Below are 15155 nucleotides of genomic sequence, written 5' to 3'. Positions count from 1 at the left end.
TGAGATGGGAGCTCTTACTGAAGCTCTTTCCACATTCCAGACACTTATAGGGGTTTTCCCCTGAATGAATACTTTGATGGGATGTGAAGCTTATTTTCCAGGTGAAGCTCTTTCCACATTCCACGCACTGATAGAGTTCTCCCCTTTATGAATCCTTTGATGGGAAGTGAGATGGGAGCCCTGACTGAAGCTCTTTCCACATTCCACGCACTGATAGGGTTTCTCCCCTGTATGAATCCTTTGATGGGAAGTGAGATGGGCGCTCTGAATGAAGCTCTTTCCACATTCAATGCACTGATAGGGTTTCTCCCCTGTATGAATCCTTTGATGGGAAGTGAGATGGTCCCTCCGATTGAAGCTCTTTCCACACACCATGCACTGATAGGGTTTTCCCTCTGTATGCATTCTTTGATGGGAAGTGAGATCGTGGCTGTGACTGAAGCTCTTTCCACACTCCAAGCAGTGATATGGTTTCTCCCCTGTATGAATTCTACGATGGGAAGTGAGATCGGAGCTCTTCCTGAAGCTCTTTCCACATTCCACGCACTGATAGGGTTTCTCCCCTGTATGAATCCTTTGATGGGAAGTGAGTTCAGACCTTGTCCTAAAGCTCTTTCCACATTCCAAGCACTGATAGGGTTTTTCCCCTGTATGAATCCTTTGATGGGAAGTGAGATGGGCCCTCTGATTGAAGCTCTTTCCACATTCCAGGCACTGATAGGGTTTCTCCCCTGTATGAATCCTTTGATGGGAAGTGAGATGGGCACTCCGACTGAAGCTCTTTCCACATTCCAGGCACTTATAGGGTTTTTCCCCTGTATGAATTCTACGATGGGAAGTGAGATCATGGCTGTTACTGAAGCAGTGATATGGTTTCTCCCCTGTATGAATTTTACGATGGCAAGTGAGATTGTAGCTTTGACTGAAGCTCTTTCCACATTCCACGCACTGATAGGGTTTCTCCCCTGTATGAATCCTTTGATGGGAAGTGAGATGGGAGCTCTGACTGAAGCTCTTTCCACATTCCACGCACTGATAGGGTTTCTCCCCTGTATGAATCCTTTGATGGAAAGTGAGATGGGCACTCCGATTGAAGCTCTTTCCACATTCCACGCACTGATATGGTTTTTCCCCTGTATGAATTCTACGATGGGAAGTGAGATCGTGCCTGTGACTGAAGCTCTTTCCACACTCCAAGCAGTGATATGGTTTCTCCCCTGTATGAATTCTACGATGGGAAGTGAGATGGGAGCTCTGACTGAAGCTCTTTCCACATTCCAAGCACTGATAGGGTTTCTCCCCTGTATGAATCCTTTGATGGGAAGTGAGATCGGCACGCCGAATGAAGCTCTTTCTACATTCCACGCACTGAAAGGGTTTCTCCCCTGTATGAATTCTTTGATGGTAAGTGAGATGGGCACTCCGAGTGAAGCTCTTTCCACATTCCACACACTGATACGGTTGTTCCCCTGTATGAATTCTACAATGGGAAGTGAGATCGTGGCTGTGACTGAAGCAGTGATAGGGTTTATCCCTTGTATGAATTATGTGATGGGAAGTGGAATGGGAGCTCTGAGTGAAGCTCTCTCCACAGTCTGAATCCTGATATGGCTCCTCCACTCTGTGGATTTCGTCGTGGTCTCCCTTGTTCTTTATTTCCAATTCATCCCCACCTGAAACTAAGAGGGAAACGGATTAGAGTCTCGGGAAGAAGTGCAGTCCCAAATTATGGAACAATGCTAATTAATGCTTGGGACAGGGGAAGAACTGAAGGGAGTTAGATGTTATAATGTTCCTTTTGTTCTGTAAAAATGTCTAGTTTTGTATACAAATCAAGTTGAATATTATGTTTTCTCTCTCTAGTTTTGAAAAGTACAGCTAAACCTGGTAATGTCATTTTGTTCAAATTTAAATATGGATCTGTACTATATTCATAAATAAAATGTACTTTTTTATTATTTAAAGTTGGCCAAAGCGGGAAAGTTCCCTGTCCAAAATGAAGATATACAGTGGTACCTCGGGTTACATATGCTTCAGGTTACATACGCTTCAGGTTACAGACTCTGCTAACCCAGAACTAATGCTTCAGTTTAAGAGCTTCAGTATTATTATTATTATTATTCAAGTTTCCTTACACTGGTTTCTCAGGTTACATACGCTTCAGGTTACAGACTCCGCTAACCTAGAAATAGCACCTCAGGTTAAGAACTTTGCTTCAGGATGAGAACAGAAATCGTGCTTTGGCAGGGGGCCTTCTCGGTAGGGGAACCCACCCTATGGAACGCCCGCCCCCATCAGATGTCAAGGAAATAACTATGCAACTTTTAGAGGACTTCTGAAGGCACCTCTGTATTGGGAAGTTTTTAATGTTTGATGTTGGTAAAAATAATAAAATTATCATTATTGTTACTACAGGGTTCACTGCCTGAGATTCAAAAAGCCTGGCTCTGTTTTGGGATGGAGTTTGTTTGGTTCAGTCGTGGAATCTGTGCCATCTCCAATGTCAAGCGACTCTTTGGTCAACCAGAGAGAGACAGAAGCAAGAACAAAGCAGGAAACGTGACTGAAGCTACTTCAACATCCCAAATCACTCTGAAGCCTACATTGAAGAAGGCCTGGGCAGTTCAGACAGCCTGATCATGGTTTTAAACGACAGAACTGGAGGAAGAATATTCACAGGGAAAACAATCAACAGCCATGCCTCCAAGGTTTGCTGTGGGAGTGTTAACATCCCAGGTGCTGTGGGTGGCGCTGTTGAGCCCCATCGAACTATCAGAGGTTCGTCACATAGAGAGATGTCTTGCATTACAAAACAGATAGGATGATCCAATAGGGAGCCTTACCGAGAGAGTCCAAGATCCCACGATTCTCCTCCATGACTTCCTTATGGAGAGCTCTCTGGTCAGGATCCAGCAACGCCCACTCCTCGTCTGTGAAATGGACAGCCACATCTTCAAAGCACACTGGACCCTAACAGAACAGGAAAAAGGCTGTCCTCTTAGAGAACATTCACTTGGCTCTGTTGTTTTCTACAGCGGCCAGACCCCTCTCTGCCTTCCTCATCCCTCCTCTCTCCTGCTGCAGATTCTGCCTCGGAGTCTGGGCTGCTCTCTGCCACAGACTCCCTCTGCTCCCTGAGCCCTCTTCCCTCTCCAGCTTCAGACCCCTCCTCCTCCTCCCAGTCGGCTCCCTCTTCTCTGGCTCCTCCCACCATTCCTCTGCATCCAACTGTGTCCAGCCAGTCTGCATCCCAGCGCTCCTTCCCCACAAGGCTCCTTCCCCCTACCTGATCTGGGTCCACAGCTGCTGCCTCCCCTCCACCACCATGAAAAGATGAGGGAGCAGGTCTTGGTGGCATCATTCCGTCACCTGGGAGAGACAAAGGTAAGTGGAAACCGTGAGCGCCTGCTTCTCTCAGAGGTGAAACAGTGCATCTCTAGGTGCAGATGGAGCTTCGTCCAAGTCTCCCCTGCTAGCTTCCGGTTCCGCTCTGCTTTAATGGAGGCAGCGGGAGATCATTGGCAAAGGAAAAACAAGGACGATTGAGGGTAATTCTCCTTGCAAGTTGCCCCCAGGGACAGGGGGGAACGGGCTTCACTCCCAGTTTGTCTCGGTACCAGGTTCCGGCTCTGGCATGGATTGCGGGAGGCAGGGAGGCGCTGAGTGCAAAAGCCCTTCACCTGCCAAAAACCCTCGTTTGCTGCCATTAAGAAGCAGAGGTTCTCCTGTCAATTAGAGCTCAATGTGGACTAATGTACAGGCGTTGCTGGAAGAGATGAGATCATAAACTGCGGAACTGAACCAGCTGCAAGGTCTTTAAGGTTTGAATTTGGGAATAAACTTCATTTGGTGCAAAAGACAGTGGGTGGGGGGAGGGGAGTCTATGGCTTCTTTATATAAAGTTTTCTTCTCTGCATTAATGATTTGGCAGCCTACCATTGAATACTAGTTCAAAATATCTATGTACAGGTGAGCAGGGATGAAACTGGATTGCAGATATGAAATATAACATCAAATGGAACTGTGTGTGTAAAAACAAAAAGGAAAAAGGGAGGGAAGCTCTATTTTGCAAAATGTTTACGATGGAAAATTAGAGCTGACTCTTCCCCATCCTTTATTATATACAGACTGAACTGATTAATGCTAAAAGGACTTGGAATTTAATTTAATTGGATAAATGCGCATTTATCTAAGGCCAGACAGCGGGATGTAAGGAATCTGAAAGTTGTGAGGGAGCTGATAAGGTTCATTACTGAGTCATTTGGAATTCTGACAGATCCCTCTCTTTCCCAGGTTTAGAAGAAAAATGGCTAAAAGAGGTTATTCATTCGGACATTTTGATTTTTGCAGCTGCTGTTAAAGTTGCCAAACAACGAAGCACAGGACAGAGCGATGGAGAATTTCTGAAACCACAATGGGATATTAGCTCCGCCCAAGGAATAATGGAGAAGAGCAACAACCAGGAAAAGATAGACAGAACATTTTACAAGGATGGGGGAAAACATCACGAACATCACGAAAACGGGGGAGAAAACACTCCTTCCTCCTTACCCAGAGGCCTCACTCTGGCGTCCAGCGGAGTCTTCTCTGCCTCAGAAGAATCAAGACCCATTTCTGCCAAAAGATCCTTCCTCTGAAAGAGCAACAAGGATTCAAAACAGAGAATGGGGAGAGGGGTTAGAGAAGGAATGGCAGAGGCAAGCGCTTTCGGGAAACAGAGGTGAAAGCTGCTTCCTGCTTCTGCTAGACTGGTGTCTGGGGTTGGCTGCCAGGACCATGAAACATTGGTCCTCAAGGATCTTCCCTGGCTCCCAGAACGTTTCCCAGCACAATTCAAAGTGTTGGCCTCAAAGGCCCACTATACCCAAAGGAGCGTCTCCATGAACTGAGGTCCAGTTCCGAGGGTCTTCTGCTGATTCCCTCACTGTGGTAAGTGAAGTTACAGGGAACCAGGCAGAAGACCTTCTCCACAGTGGCCCCCACCCTGGGGAATGCCCTCCCATCAGGCGATAAGGAGATAAAAAACTGCATAACTTTTAGAAGACATTTGATGTCTTCTTATGCTTTTATATGTGCTGGAAGGCACCCAGCCACATGGGTGTGGTATGAAGAAGAAGAAGAAGAAGAAGAAGAAGAAGAAGAAGAAGAAGAAGAAGAAGAAGAAGAAGAAGAAGAAGAAGAAGAAGATCTCTTCCTAGATGCTTTCCAAAAAGCATTTGTTATCTGGATGGAATTGTGAACTGGAAGGGACAGCCCTCCTGGAAAAGACACTTTAGGGCTATCCAATATCATTCCTTGGATGCTTTCCAAAAAAGGATGGGCCATTAGGAAATGATTTTGGAAAACTCTCCCTCCTCTTTGGAGCCCCTTGGGAATATCCAGAGGAAAGTCTCTCTCACCTGCTGCTCTGCCTGCTTCCTCTCCTCTGCCTGACTCAGGAGGAAACCTTCGGCCAGGGCCACCGCCTGGGAAGTGGTCTCCGCTCCGCATTCCCTCACCCAGATCTCCATCTCCAGAGGAAGGACAGCCAGGAACTGCTCCAAGATCACCAGGTCCAGCATCTCAGCTTTCGTGTGCCTTTCTGGCTTCAGCCACTGATGGTCAAGGTGGTAGAACTGGCTGCAAACCTCTCGGGGTCCTTTGGCCTCCTGGGAGCAGAACTGCCTGAGCTGCTGGCTCTGCACCTCTAAGCAAGGGGTGTCCTCCTCACCCAGAATCCTCTGCACGGAGTTTTCCCAGAATTCCCCACTGTTCCCCGTTTCCAGGGCGTGGCCTCTTCCTGCTTCAGGGCCAGCTGAGTCTTGCTCATCCATCTGGGCTCCCAGGAAGTCTCCAAGAGATCGGAAGGAGCCCCTTGGTCCTCTGCCAAGTTCTGTGGGTACTAATGCAAGGTGCAGCAAATCGTATGAATCAAACACACTATTCTATTGTAAGATGAAGAGGAGAAGAATGTTTCCTGAGGAAGCGTGGCTGAGTCTTGCTAGGAACCAGGGCTGGATTGCACCACAGCTCAGACCCCAAGCTGTTTGGGGTGGAAAAGGGGGAGGGAGAAGTCATAACTGTGAGTGACAAGTGAGTGTAATCTGGAGCCAAGGCAAGGTCCCTCCCCACCCCACTTCATAGTCCAGAGCTTCGCCCCAACCCAACCATATCTTCTTGGGTGGCTTGGTGAGCAGCAGGGCTCATGTCTAGCTCCAGCCACCGTCCCTTGGGGACTTCCTGCTCTGGATCCGAGGGGACGGTGGCAAGGCCCACTGGGTGGAGCTGCCCTGGAAGACGCCTCAGAAACTGGACTTTCAGTCAAATAAAGAACTGTTGTTGTTGTTGTTTAGTCGTGTCCGCCTCTTCGTGACCCCCTGGACCAGAGCACGCCAGGCCCTCCTGTCATTCACTGCCTCCCGCAGTTTAGTCAAACAAAGAATTAGGGAGGGGAAATGGCCGACATACAGAGATTTATGAAGAGAAAGAGAAGGGAAGCTTCATGGTCTTTCCCTCCTAATATCCTTCTCCCTCATAATAATGTCCCTCTTAACATACTTCTCCCTCATAATAATGTCCCTCCTAATGTCCTTCTCCCTCACAATTCTGTCCCTCCTAATGTCCTTCTCCCTCACAATTCTGTCCCTCCTAATATCCTTCTCCCTCATAATAATGTCCCTCCGAATGTCCTTCTCCCTCCTCGCTGTCTTCCAGTCCCACCTCCCTGTCCAGGGCCTGAGGTCCCTCTGGCTCCCTCCCGGACCCCCAGCCTCCCTTCCCTCCCCTTCCCGCCTCTCGGGGCAGGGAGTTCCGCAGGCTTCCCCCGAGAGGAGACCCACCAGAGCCCGGCAGGCGAGGGCGAGGCCGGAAGGGACGTCAGAGGGGGGAGGAGCGGCTCGCCTTCCTTTCCTGTCCTCTCTAGGAAGCCAGCTCGGCGCCCCTTAACCCTTCTCTCTCCCGCGGAGCCGTCCGGGGCGTCGCGCAGGCGCAGAGCTGCTCCCTCGGAGGGGAAGAGGCCGCACCTGGGCCCGCCCGCAATGGGGGAGAGGACGCGTGTGCGTGGGAAGGGGGAACCCGTGTCCGGGAGGAGGAGCCCGTCTCTGCCCGGGGCTGCGAAGGGGCCTCTGGGCGGGGGAGAGGGGGGTCTTGGGGGGGCAGATGGGGGACCCGGGGGTGTCTCTTCTCCGGGGGGGGGAGTCTCTCTTGGGGGCCCCTGGGCGGGTCTGGGGGCTGCGGGGCAGAGAGCCCTGTCCCAGCCAGAGGGGGTCCCGGGGGGGCTGGAGGGGGAGACATTGCCAGACATGGCTGGGGGGGGGCCATTCTGTGTTGTCCCATCTGCTGCTTTGTGTCTGTATTTCAGCCCTCAATATCCTGTGTTCTTCTGCCTTGGAAGCAGCGCAGGAGCAGCCAAGGGGGTTTTCCTAGGAAGCCTTTTATTCCCCCTCCGGTGACATTGTGTGTTCTGAACACGCTGGCATTCTTACACCCCCAAAATTCCTGCATTCAGTAAGTGTTAGAATTTGGCTTAGACTTGGGTTGCCAGACCTGCGTTTATTACACTGTGTGCTAGACACTTCCAATCCTCTGGAATCAGCATGTCTTCACAGCTCCTTCAACCAGGCAAGTTTGCCATGCAGTGAGAGGCCGGGGTCATGGGCTGTTCAGAGAAGAAAGGGACTTGGTAGGAGAGGCAAAGGTGAGAGGGCCCTCTTCCTCCGCAGGTGAAGGAAGGTGAGCTGCAGAGCTTAGGAGTTATGGGATGGAGAAGCGGAGCAGCAGGCAGAGCAGGATGGTTGAGGTCTGCTGGAATCCACCAGATTTTTTTAAAAATTGTCAAAATGTCTCTGGCCAGACGTTCTGGAGGAGACATAGCTGGGGGTGGAAGACTTGCTTTCCTCTTCTCTTCTCCTGCCCCCCCTCAGCAAAACATCTCACAGCTTCTCTAGCCTACCTATAGTAGGAGTATTGAAAGTGAGAGTCCTCACAACCTGCCCAGCCTCCCAGAGAAGGGCAACCAAGGAGATGAGGACTCTGTGACGGCAGGTTGCTCTTGCTCCTTGTCCGCCTTCCAAAATGAAGAACAGAATCCTCAAGTTGGAAGGGACCCCAAGGTCCATCTAGGCCAGGGGAGGCAGCCTGAGGAGGCGATTGGGCCACATCCGGCCCCCGGGAATCAGCATGTTTTTACATGAGTAGAACGTGTCCTGTTACTTAAAATGCATCTCGGGGTTCTTTGTGGGGCATAGGAATTCGTTCATTCCCCCCCCCCCAAAATATAGTCCGGCCCCCCACAAGGTCTGAGGGACGGTGGACCGGCCCCCGGCTGGCAAAACTTGCTGACCCCGGATCTAGGGCTGTTTTTAAATGTCCCAACACTGCCTGGCTCTGGTCCCTCCAAATGCTCTTGTCTGGCTGGTCTTTCTTCACCCAGTCATGTCAAGGAGCAGCATGGGGGCTAAAAGGAGGAATAAATGGAGGACAATATCCCACTCCCCCCAGAAAAGCTCTTCTTTCTCTTTTTGTGGAGGGTCCAGGCCCCTCTTGAAGGACCTTTGCCTTGCTCCAATCAGGATAAATATTTCCACCCCTTGGGAAGGGACCGAAATATTTGACTTGCCTCATTTTGAAAATGCATTCTGAAGCTTGGACCATTAGGCCTGCACACCATCACCTTTTACATACTTTACATTTGCTGAGGTAAAATGTCCACCCCCAACATTGCTTGCGGCAGTTCTGCCCTCGCCTTAATCTCCTCCATTTTTAACGGAAACATCTCTTTTTCATGGGCCATCTTGGCCTCTCTCTCTCTCTCTCTCTCTCTCTCTCTCTCTCTCTCTCTCTCTCTCTCTCTCTCTCCCTGTATCTCTGCTAGATGAAGGGCAGCAGCCATTCTGGCCTCTTCTCTTTCTTTCTCTGCTTCAACCTTAGGCAATTCCAATCTTAGCCTCATCATCTCTAATTCAATATATTAGGATTCTCCTCAGACGCAGCAGCTGGGTCATCCTGAGTCTCTTTGGCTTGGCGCTTGCTGGTCATTTTCTGACAGGATTTTTTTCTCTTTTTAATCAAAGAACTTCCCTCCTTTATTAAACTGGTTGTTCTGTGTCTCTGTGTGGGATTTTACTTGGTATCACGGCTCTTTTCCCCCCGGCACCCTTGGGCCTGGCCTTCAGGGTTGTCGTTTTGAGACCCCACTTCCTCCCTGGGTTACTTTTTCTGAGTATTACTGCTCCCCCTGAGTCTCCTTTGATTTCATCTCCCAAGGTAGAGACTTCAGTTACTGTTTTCAGCCTAAATGAGCAGGAACCTCTTGAAAACCTTGCTCTAAACTGATGAGCTGTTGGAGCTCATCTAACTTTCCTCAGCACCCAGTTTTCCTCATGAATGTTTAAGTCTGCCAGTCCGCTCAAAACTAAATAGGATCTGTGTGGGTTTTAACTTCCTATCCCACCTCTGCCCCCTATTAATATGCGACGACGCAAGGGCTCTTTTCCCCCCGGCAGCCTTGGGCCCGTTCTCTCTCTTAAATATAGTGCACCCTCCTCACAGAACACAATTCCCACAAATGCCCTCCAACTACCTCAGACTATCTTGTGGGAGACTCGCGTGAGGTCGTCGTCATTTAGTCATTTGGTCGTGTCCGCCTCTTTGTGACCCCCTGGACCAGAGCACGCCAGGCACTCCTGTCTTCCACTGCCTCCCGCAGTTTGGTCAAACTCATGCTGGTAGCTTCGAGAACACTGTCCCACCATTTTGTCCTCTGTCGTCCCCTTCTCCTTGTGCCCTCCATCTTTCCCAACATCAGGGTCTTTTCCAGGGAGTCTTCTCTTCTCATGAGGTGGCCAAAGTCTTGGAGTCTCAGCTTCACGATTTGTTCTTTGCGTGAGGTAAAACTTACTACAGTTGTTTCACACTTAAGACTTTGGCTCTTAACAAGGTGGCACTTTCTGCCAGTTACCCTACTCCCGAGGTACTCCAGGCAAAAGACCCAAGGGATCTCTGGTTTGGGAGTCTTCTCTTTCTAGAAGGATCTCTCCCCTCCTGACTGGGACGAGAGCTCAGCAGCCGGTCTCTTTCCAGCTCCTCCTTCTCCTGGCTCAGCCTCCCAGTTCATTCCTGGCCTGATTTACTCTCCCAGGACACCACACACTGTCCTTCCCACTACGCTCAGAGACTCCTTTCTCTAGCTGGTGGTCTTTTCCTCAGAGTGGATGTTTCCACCCAGAACCAGCTCCTCTCACTCCCCATCTTCCCCACCTCCCTCCAGAGCTCCTAGACATGGGGGGAACTGGGCCCAGGTCTCCCTCCTCCAGCTCCAGGGCTCTTAGTCTGTCCGTTAAACCACACGGGGTGTCTTTGGGTGTAGGATATTCTCCTAGGTGCCCCAACCTGCCACTTCCCCTGAGCTTCTTGCAGCCTGATGCCAACAAACAGGCGTGTGTGTCCTGTTTGTTGGCAAGTAAAGCAACACCCTCCCTGGTCGAATGGAGGGTCTCACCTCTGGAATGGTGGAAATGACCATCCAGCCATGTAGCTGGTCAGGGGCCCAGGCCCCTCCTGAATCTTCTGAGGGTCTCAGGATGGGTGATGAATTTCGGGGAATTGGATTGGCAGGCAGTGCCCCAGCGCATCATAAAGCCCTCGGAAGCCACTCCTGAGAGGACCTGTTCTCCTCCCCAGCCTCCCTTTGATTCCATGGGCCTTTCAGAGTCTCTCTAGGACACATGGCTCACAACAAGGCCAGCTTGTCTTCCCACTGTTCCTGTTAGTGAGGAGAAAATGCTTGTGCTGAGAAGGGTGTGAAGTGAAGAGAGATTCATATCTGAAGTGATCTGAAAGGGACTTCACTGCCCTCAAACATCCCCCCTATTGGATGGAAGGAGTTTGGAGTGGGCTTGACAAAACCTTGTATAGTTGAAGGGAAAAGGGACAAGAATGGTCCCTCCTCCAAAACGGAAACCACCACTGCTTGTGGACGCTTGCGATGGGTGAAGCTGTCCATTTCCATTTCTTGGTTTTGCAATGTGATTTATCATTTAATGTTCTTTGCATTTAAAAAGTAGGACCATAGATTTACAATGTTTGCTTCTGACCAGCTCGGCCTTTCGCTCTTGCCCCCTCAGGGCTTGAAGGGATGTTTAAACATGAGCAGGAGGAGGGCAGCGCCATCCATGTTGTGCATTGGGCTTTTGTACATCAGCCCAGGGGGAGGTTCCAGCGCTTGTTCCGGAGGCTGCGCAATTGCATCCGGAAGGAAGATGATCCATGCAACTTCCTGCGCTGCAGGCCAGGTAAGCTAGGCATATGGGGCGGGGGGTGGGGGCAAGATGACGACTATTTCGTGACTTTCAAGAATAGGAATTTTCCACACCTTTGTCGACAGAATTTTCTGCCATAACTATTCACACTTGGGTTAATACATCAAGACTCAGTAAGTGGTGAATAGGTATAAAATATACTTCTAAAGGCAAAGGAAACAGCAAAACACAGAGAAATGTAAACAATGGCTTTTCAAACAAATAATACTATATACATCTTTAAACAACACTTTTCAGAAGGGTAAACATGGTAATGTCCAGAGTTAAGTGTGATGAAAGAAACACACGTAAAACTCACCTCATGTCCCACGGCAGAAGGAATGGCCCACATGGGAAAGAGCCAACCCAGACCCCCAATCGTCAAAGAGTCTTTCTGATAATGGCCAGCCGGCAGGGAAAGACTTCAGTGCTAGGAGGTCCTTGGAGGAGCCCTGCTTCCTCTCTCTCCCATTCAGGCAGCTGGACAGAACTGAGCAGTGCTTTGGAGTCACAAGACTCTGTCTACATTCCACACATTCCATACTGTTGGAAGTCTCACGGGAGACGGATTCCTGTTCCTTTGTTCCTTTGTTGTTCAGTTGCTCTCTGCTCTCACAGAGAGAGGATGTATTTTTCTGTCTGCGTAGCTAGATAATAAAACTCCTAGCAATGTAGCCCAAACCTCTCGTCTCTTCCCTGTACTGGAAACTCTGCTGAATGGGGAATGTGCCTGGAGCCTTATCGGATGCTCAGGTCGTCAATCACGTGGAGGCGATTCCGGAAGATGAGCTTTATCAGCTCGGTCAAACGGAGATCCCGAGAGGAACTACCAGGGAAGAAGTTCCATTGAACTCAGTGCAATGAGTTCTGGGCAGACCTGCAGAATTCTCCTGTTCTAGGATTCCACGACACCCCAGATCACTCTCTGTATCTGGGAAGGGACTGCAGCAGAGCTGTACTCTCACTGAGGGGGGAAGAGGAGATAAGAAGAGCAAGCGTTCTCTTGGCTAAAAACCAAACACCCCAGAAGGAGCAGGAAAGGCCCAGAGGGGGAGAGGCTCTGCAAGGACATCTCCCTGGCGGGCCTTTTCCTCACCAGGCTCTCCGGGCACCAAATAGGCTTTCATTTTGATGCCAAGGACGCCCTGAAAGGACTTAGACCAGTCATGATGTGAAGGAGCCATTGAAGGAATAAATCATAACTTGGGTCAGCCACCAGCCATAGCAATAAAAAAAAAAATACAACATACAAAGAAAAAATAAAAATCAAAAGTCAGTTATATAAAATACTTTTAAGGGTTCTGAGTCAAGAGTCAAATGGTGGATCTTATTCTAATTGCCCCAGCTAAAAACCTGTGAAGAAGGTATTAAACACCTTGGCCGAGGACTTGCAAGTCACGGTTCTGGGTACGTAGTAGGAATTCCTATTGGGCACCAGATGTGGCAAAGAACCCGGCTGCAAACCTCACCCTCATATTATTTAAAGTCTCCTAAAATTAAATCTGTATAAAGCCACTACTACAGTTTGCCTCCAATGTGAATTCTTGATGGGAAGCATATATAGAGCTCACAATAAATATGCTGCACTGAAGAACCTGGAACTGTAGCATTTCTGCGAAAGCGCGGCAAAGATTTCGCGACAAGGAGGACCCTCCTGAAGCCCTATAGACATCTCCAAGGTGCGCAGGGGAATGAGAGGGGGAAAGCCCCATTGTGGGACTGATGGGGTGAATCCTGGCCACTCTTTGGTATGGGGTGTGAACTGCTTAGAAGCCTATTTGAGCCTTCAACCCTCCTTCCTTGGCGGTTCCTCCCACCATTCCTCTGTGTCCCCCAGTCCATGACATCCTCTCTCCCCACATGGCCCCTGCTCTGGGTCCACAGGGGCAGCTTCCCCTCCGCCACCAAGAAAAGATGGACAAGCAGGTCTTGCTGGCATCGTTCCGTCTCCTGCGAGAGAAGAAGGTAAGTGGGAAGCAAAGAGCGCATGCGTCACTCAGAAGGAAAACTACAGGTGCGCCTTCAAACGAGTAGGAGTTGCCACGTAAATGTGGACATTTCTACCCATTTCACATATTAGTTGTGGAAAAATACATCTCCCTTTCTCTGGGCTCTTGGTCCTCTGTGAATGGGATGGGGAATGGTTCCGACTCTCTGATCAAAGAGGAAGGAAAAGGGGGTCCTGCAAGGAGAGGATGAGGGGAAGACCCCCTTTTCTAGGGGTGGGGGAGAGGGATTGGGCTCCCAGGTCAAGAGAGCACCTTGTATCCTGGCACTGAAAAGACACCCTCCCGACACACACACACTTGGTGGCATCTCCTTTCGGCCAAGGGTCAAAACATAGTTCCAACTTGAAAACCACCTCCCCTCAAGGGGCTTTGGACTACAACTCCCAACCGGGCCTGCCAGCAGAAGGCAGGGGGGATGGAAACAGCCGTCCAAAAGGTCCGGCCAGCTCCAGAGGCGACCCAAGGCTGCTCTCCAACGGGCGCTGCTCCAGACATCTGAGTTGCCCAGTTCAAGGGAGCTGGCGGGACTAAGAACCGGGGTTCCTGAATCGCAGGGGTTGGACTAGATGAGCCTGGAGTGTCCTCTTCCCGGATTCCTCATCTGGCTGCCAATGCCACGGCTGGAATGTCTCCCAAAACTCCCCCCCTTTCACAAGGAGCTCTCCCCCCCCCCCCCGTGTCTTAAACTACCCTTTGACTGGCAACCATCTCCAATCTCCTTGGTGGACAATCCCAGCCAAAGATGCATTAGATTCTCTGAAATCTACTCAGGAGTCCTGTAGTGATTTCATGCTCTTTATTGCAGCTTGTAAAACAGTGATTTAATTGCCCCCAAACCTCAGGCTGTTATATACATTATTTACACAATTAGTCCCGTCTTATTAGTTGATTCTGCTTCCCTCCTGGAGCCTGATTGGTCTTTTCCTGCAGGCCAAGCAGTTGTTGCATTCTAGGATCCTACTTACCAATTGTTCTAGGATCCAAGCTTAGTACATAACTTTCTCCTTCCTCCGTGTCCCCAATTCTTAAATAGGCTTTATTTCAAAACAGGGTGGGGGGTAGAGATGGCTTAGAGAGGGAAAGAAGCTAAATTTTCACCGCTCAGAACCTGGAAACGGGCTGCCATTAAGATTGTTGTATTTTGGAGCGTGCATTGACTGTGAATAGACCGTTTGCTGACAGCCAGTGAAACAAGAGTGATACATTGTTTTAACCATCCTCTTCTGACCTCAAAAAGGAGCAAAAGGAGTAAGAGTAACTGAGTAATAGTAACTGAGACTTGATACTAAATCTAACGGTGCAACTGTGTTTTAAAAAGTGACATTTTGGGCTAACATAACATAATTAGTAACTATTTCCCTCTAGAGGAGGTTTCTGAAATTGCTACAAGGGTTGGAATTTTCCAATTCTAAGATAAGACTCTGGGACTGCGGAATTGACCTTGAAGTGTTTAAGCGTTATGGCAGATGGAAAAGAAAAAATAGACCCGCCAATCCAAGACAAAACAACAAGGTCTGGGAAGTCTTGGCAGCGAAGAGCCTCTACATCTGGTCCTCCTGCCCCATCTGCGGCTGTATCAACGCACTCTAAATCAAAAGGAATGATATCAGAAGAGACCTTAGCGCTTGCATTAAGTAAGATAAATGAATCATTGGAACAAATGAATAAAAAATTAGACCAGAACTCACAAAGTATAAATAGTTTGGGACAAAAAGTTAATACAAATACAGAAGCTATTGAGAAACTGATACAGGAGTCTAATTCGACTCGACAGATCGCAGAGGAAGCTAAGGGAAAAGTTGTTGCCGTGGAGGCAAAGGTAACTCAATTGGAAACAGAGAGAGTTCCAGACCTACAGAAGCAACTTGAG

The 15155-nt window shown here is 49.4% G+C and overlaps 2 protein-coding genes across 2 annotated transcripts in view; both read right to left on the bottom strand.

Moving 5' to 3' along the window:
• LOC309376014 (uncharacterized protein) overlaps positions 1-15155 on the bottom strand; it is a 77970-nt gene that overhangs the window by 17470 nt on the left and 45345 nt on the right. The gene's annotated exons all lie outside the window — the stretch shown is intronic.
• LOC309375963 (uncharacterized protein) overlaps positions 1-15155 on the bottom strand; it is a 34728-nt gene that overhangs the window by 986 nt on the left and 18587 nt on the right. Inside the window, exons 2-6 of the mRNA XM_081922021.1 lie at positions 5400-5881; positions 4552-4633; positions 3287-3369; positions 2844-2970; positions 45-1679 (exon numbers count right to left, since the gene is read on the bottom strand). Coding sequence (XP_081778147.1) covers positions 91-1679; positions 2844-2970; positions 3287-3369; positions 4552-4633; positions 5400-5813 — 2295 coding nt within the window. The 5' untranslated portion in view covers positions 5814-5881 and the 3' untranslated portion in view covers positions 45-90. The remainder of the gene's footprint in view (positions 1-44; positions 1680-2843; positions 2971-3286; positions 3370-4551; positions 4634-5399; positions 5882-15155) is intronic.

This window comes from Podarcis melisellensis (assembly GCF_964234715.1).
Source record: "Podarcis melisellensis genome assembly, chromosome: 8".
NCBI lineage: Eukaryota > Metazoa > Chordata > Lepidosauria > Squamata > Lacertidae > Podarcis > Podarcis melisellensis.
The sequence above is the reverse complement of the archived record's forward strand: the minus strand, read 5'-3'. Positions and strand labels throughout refer to the sequence as shown.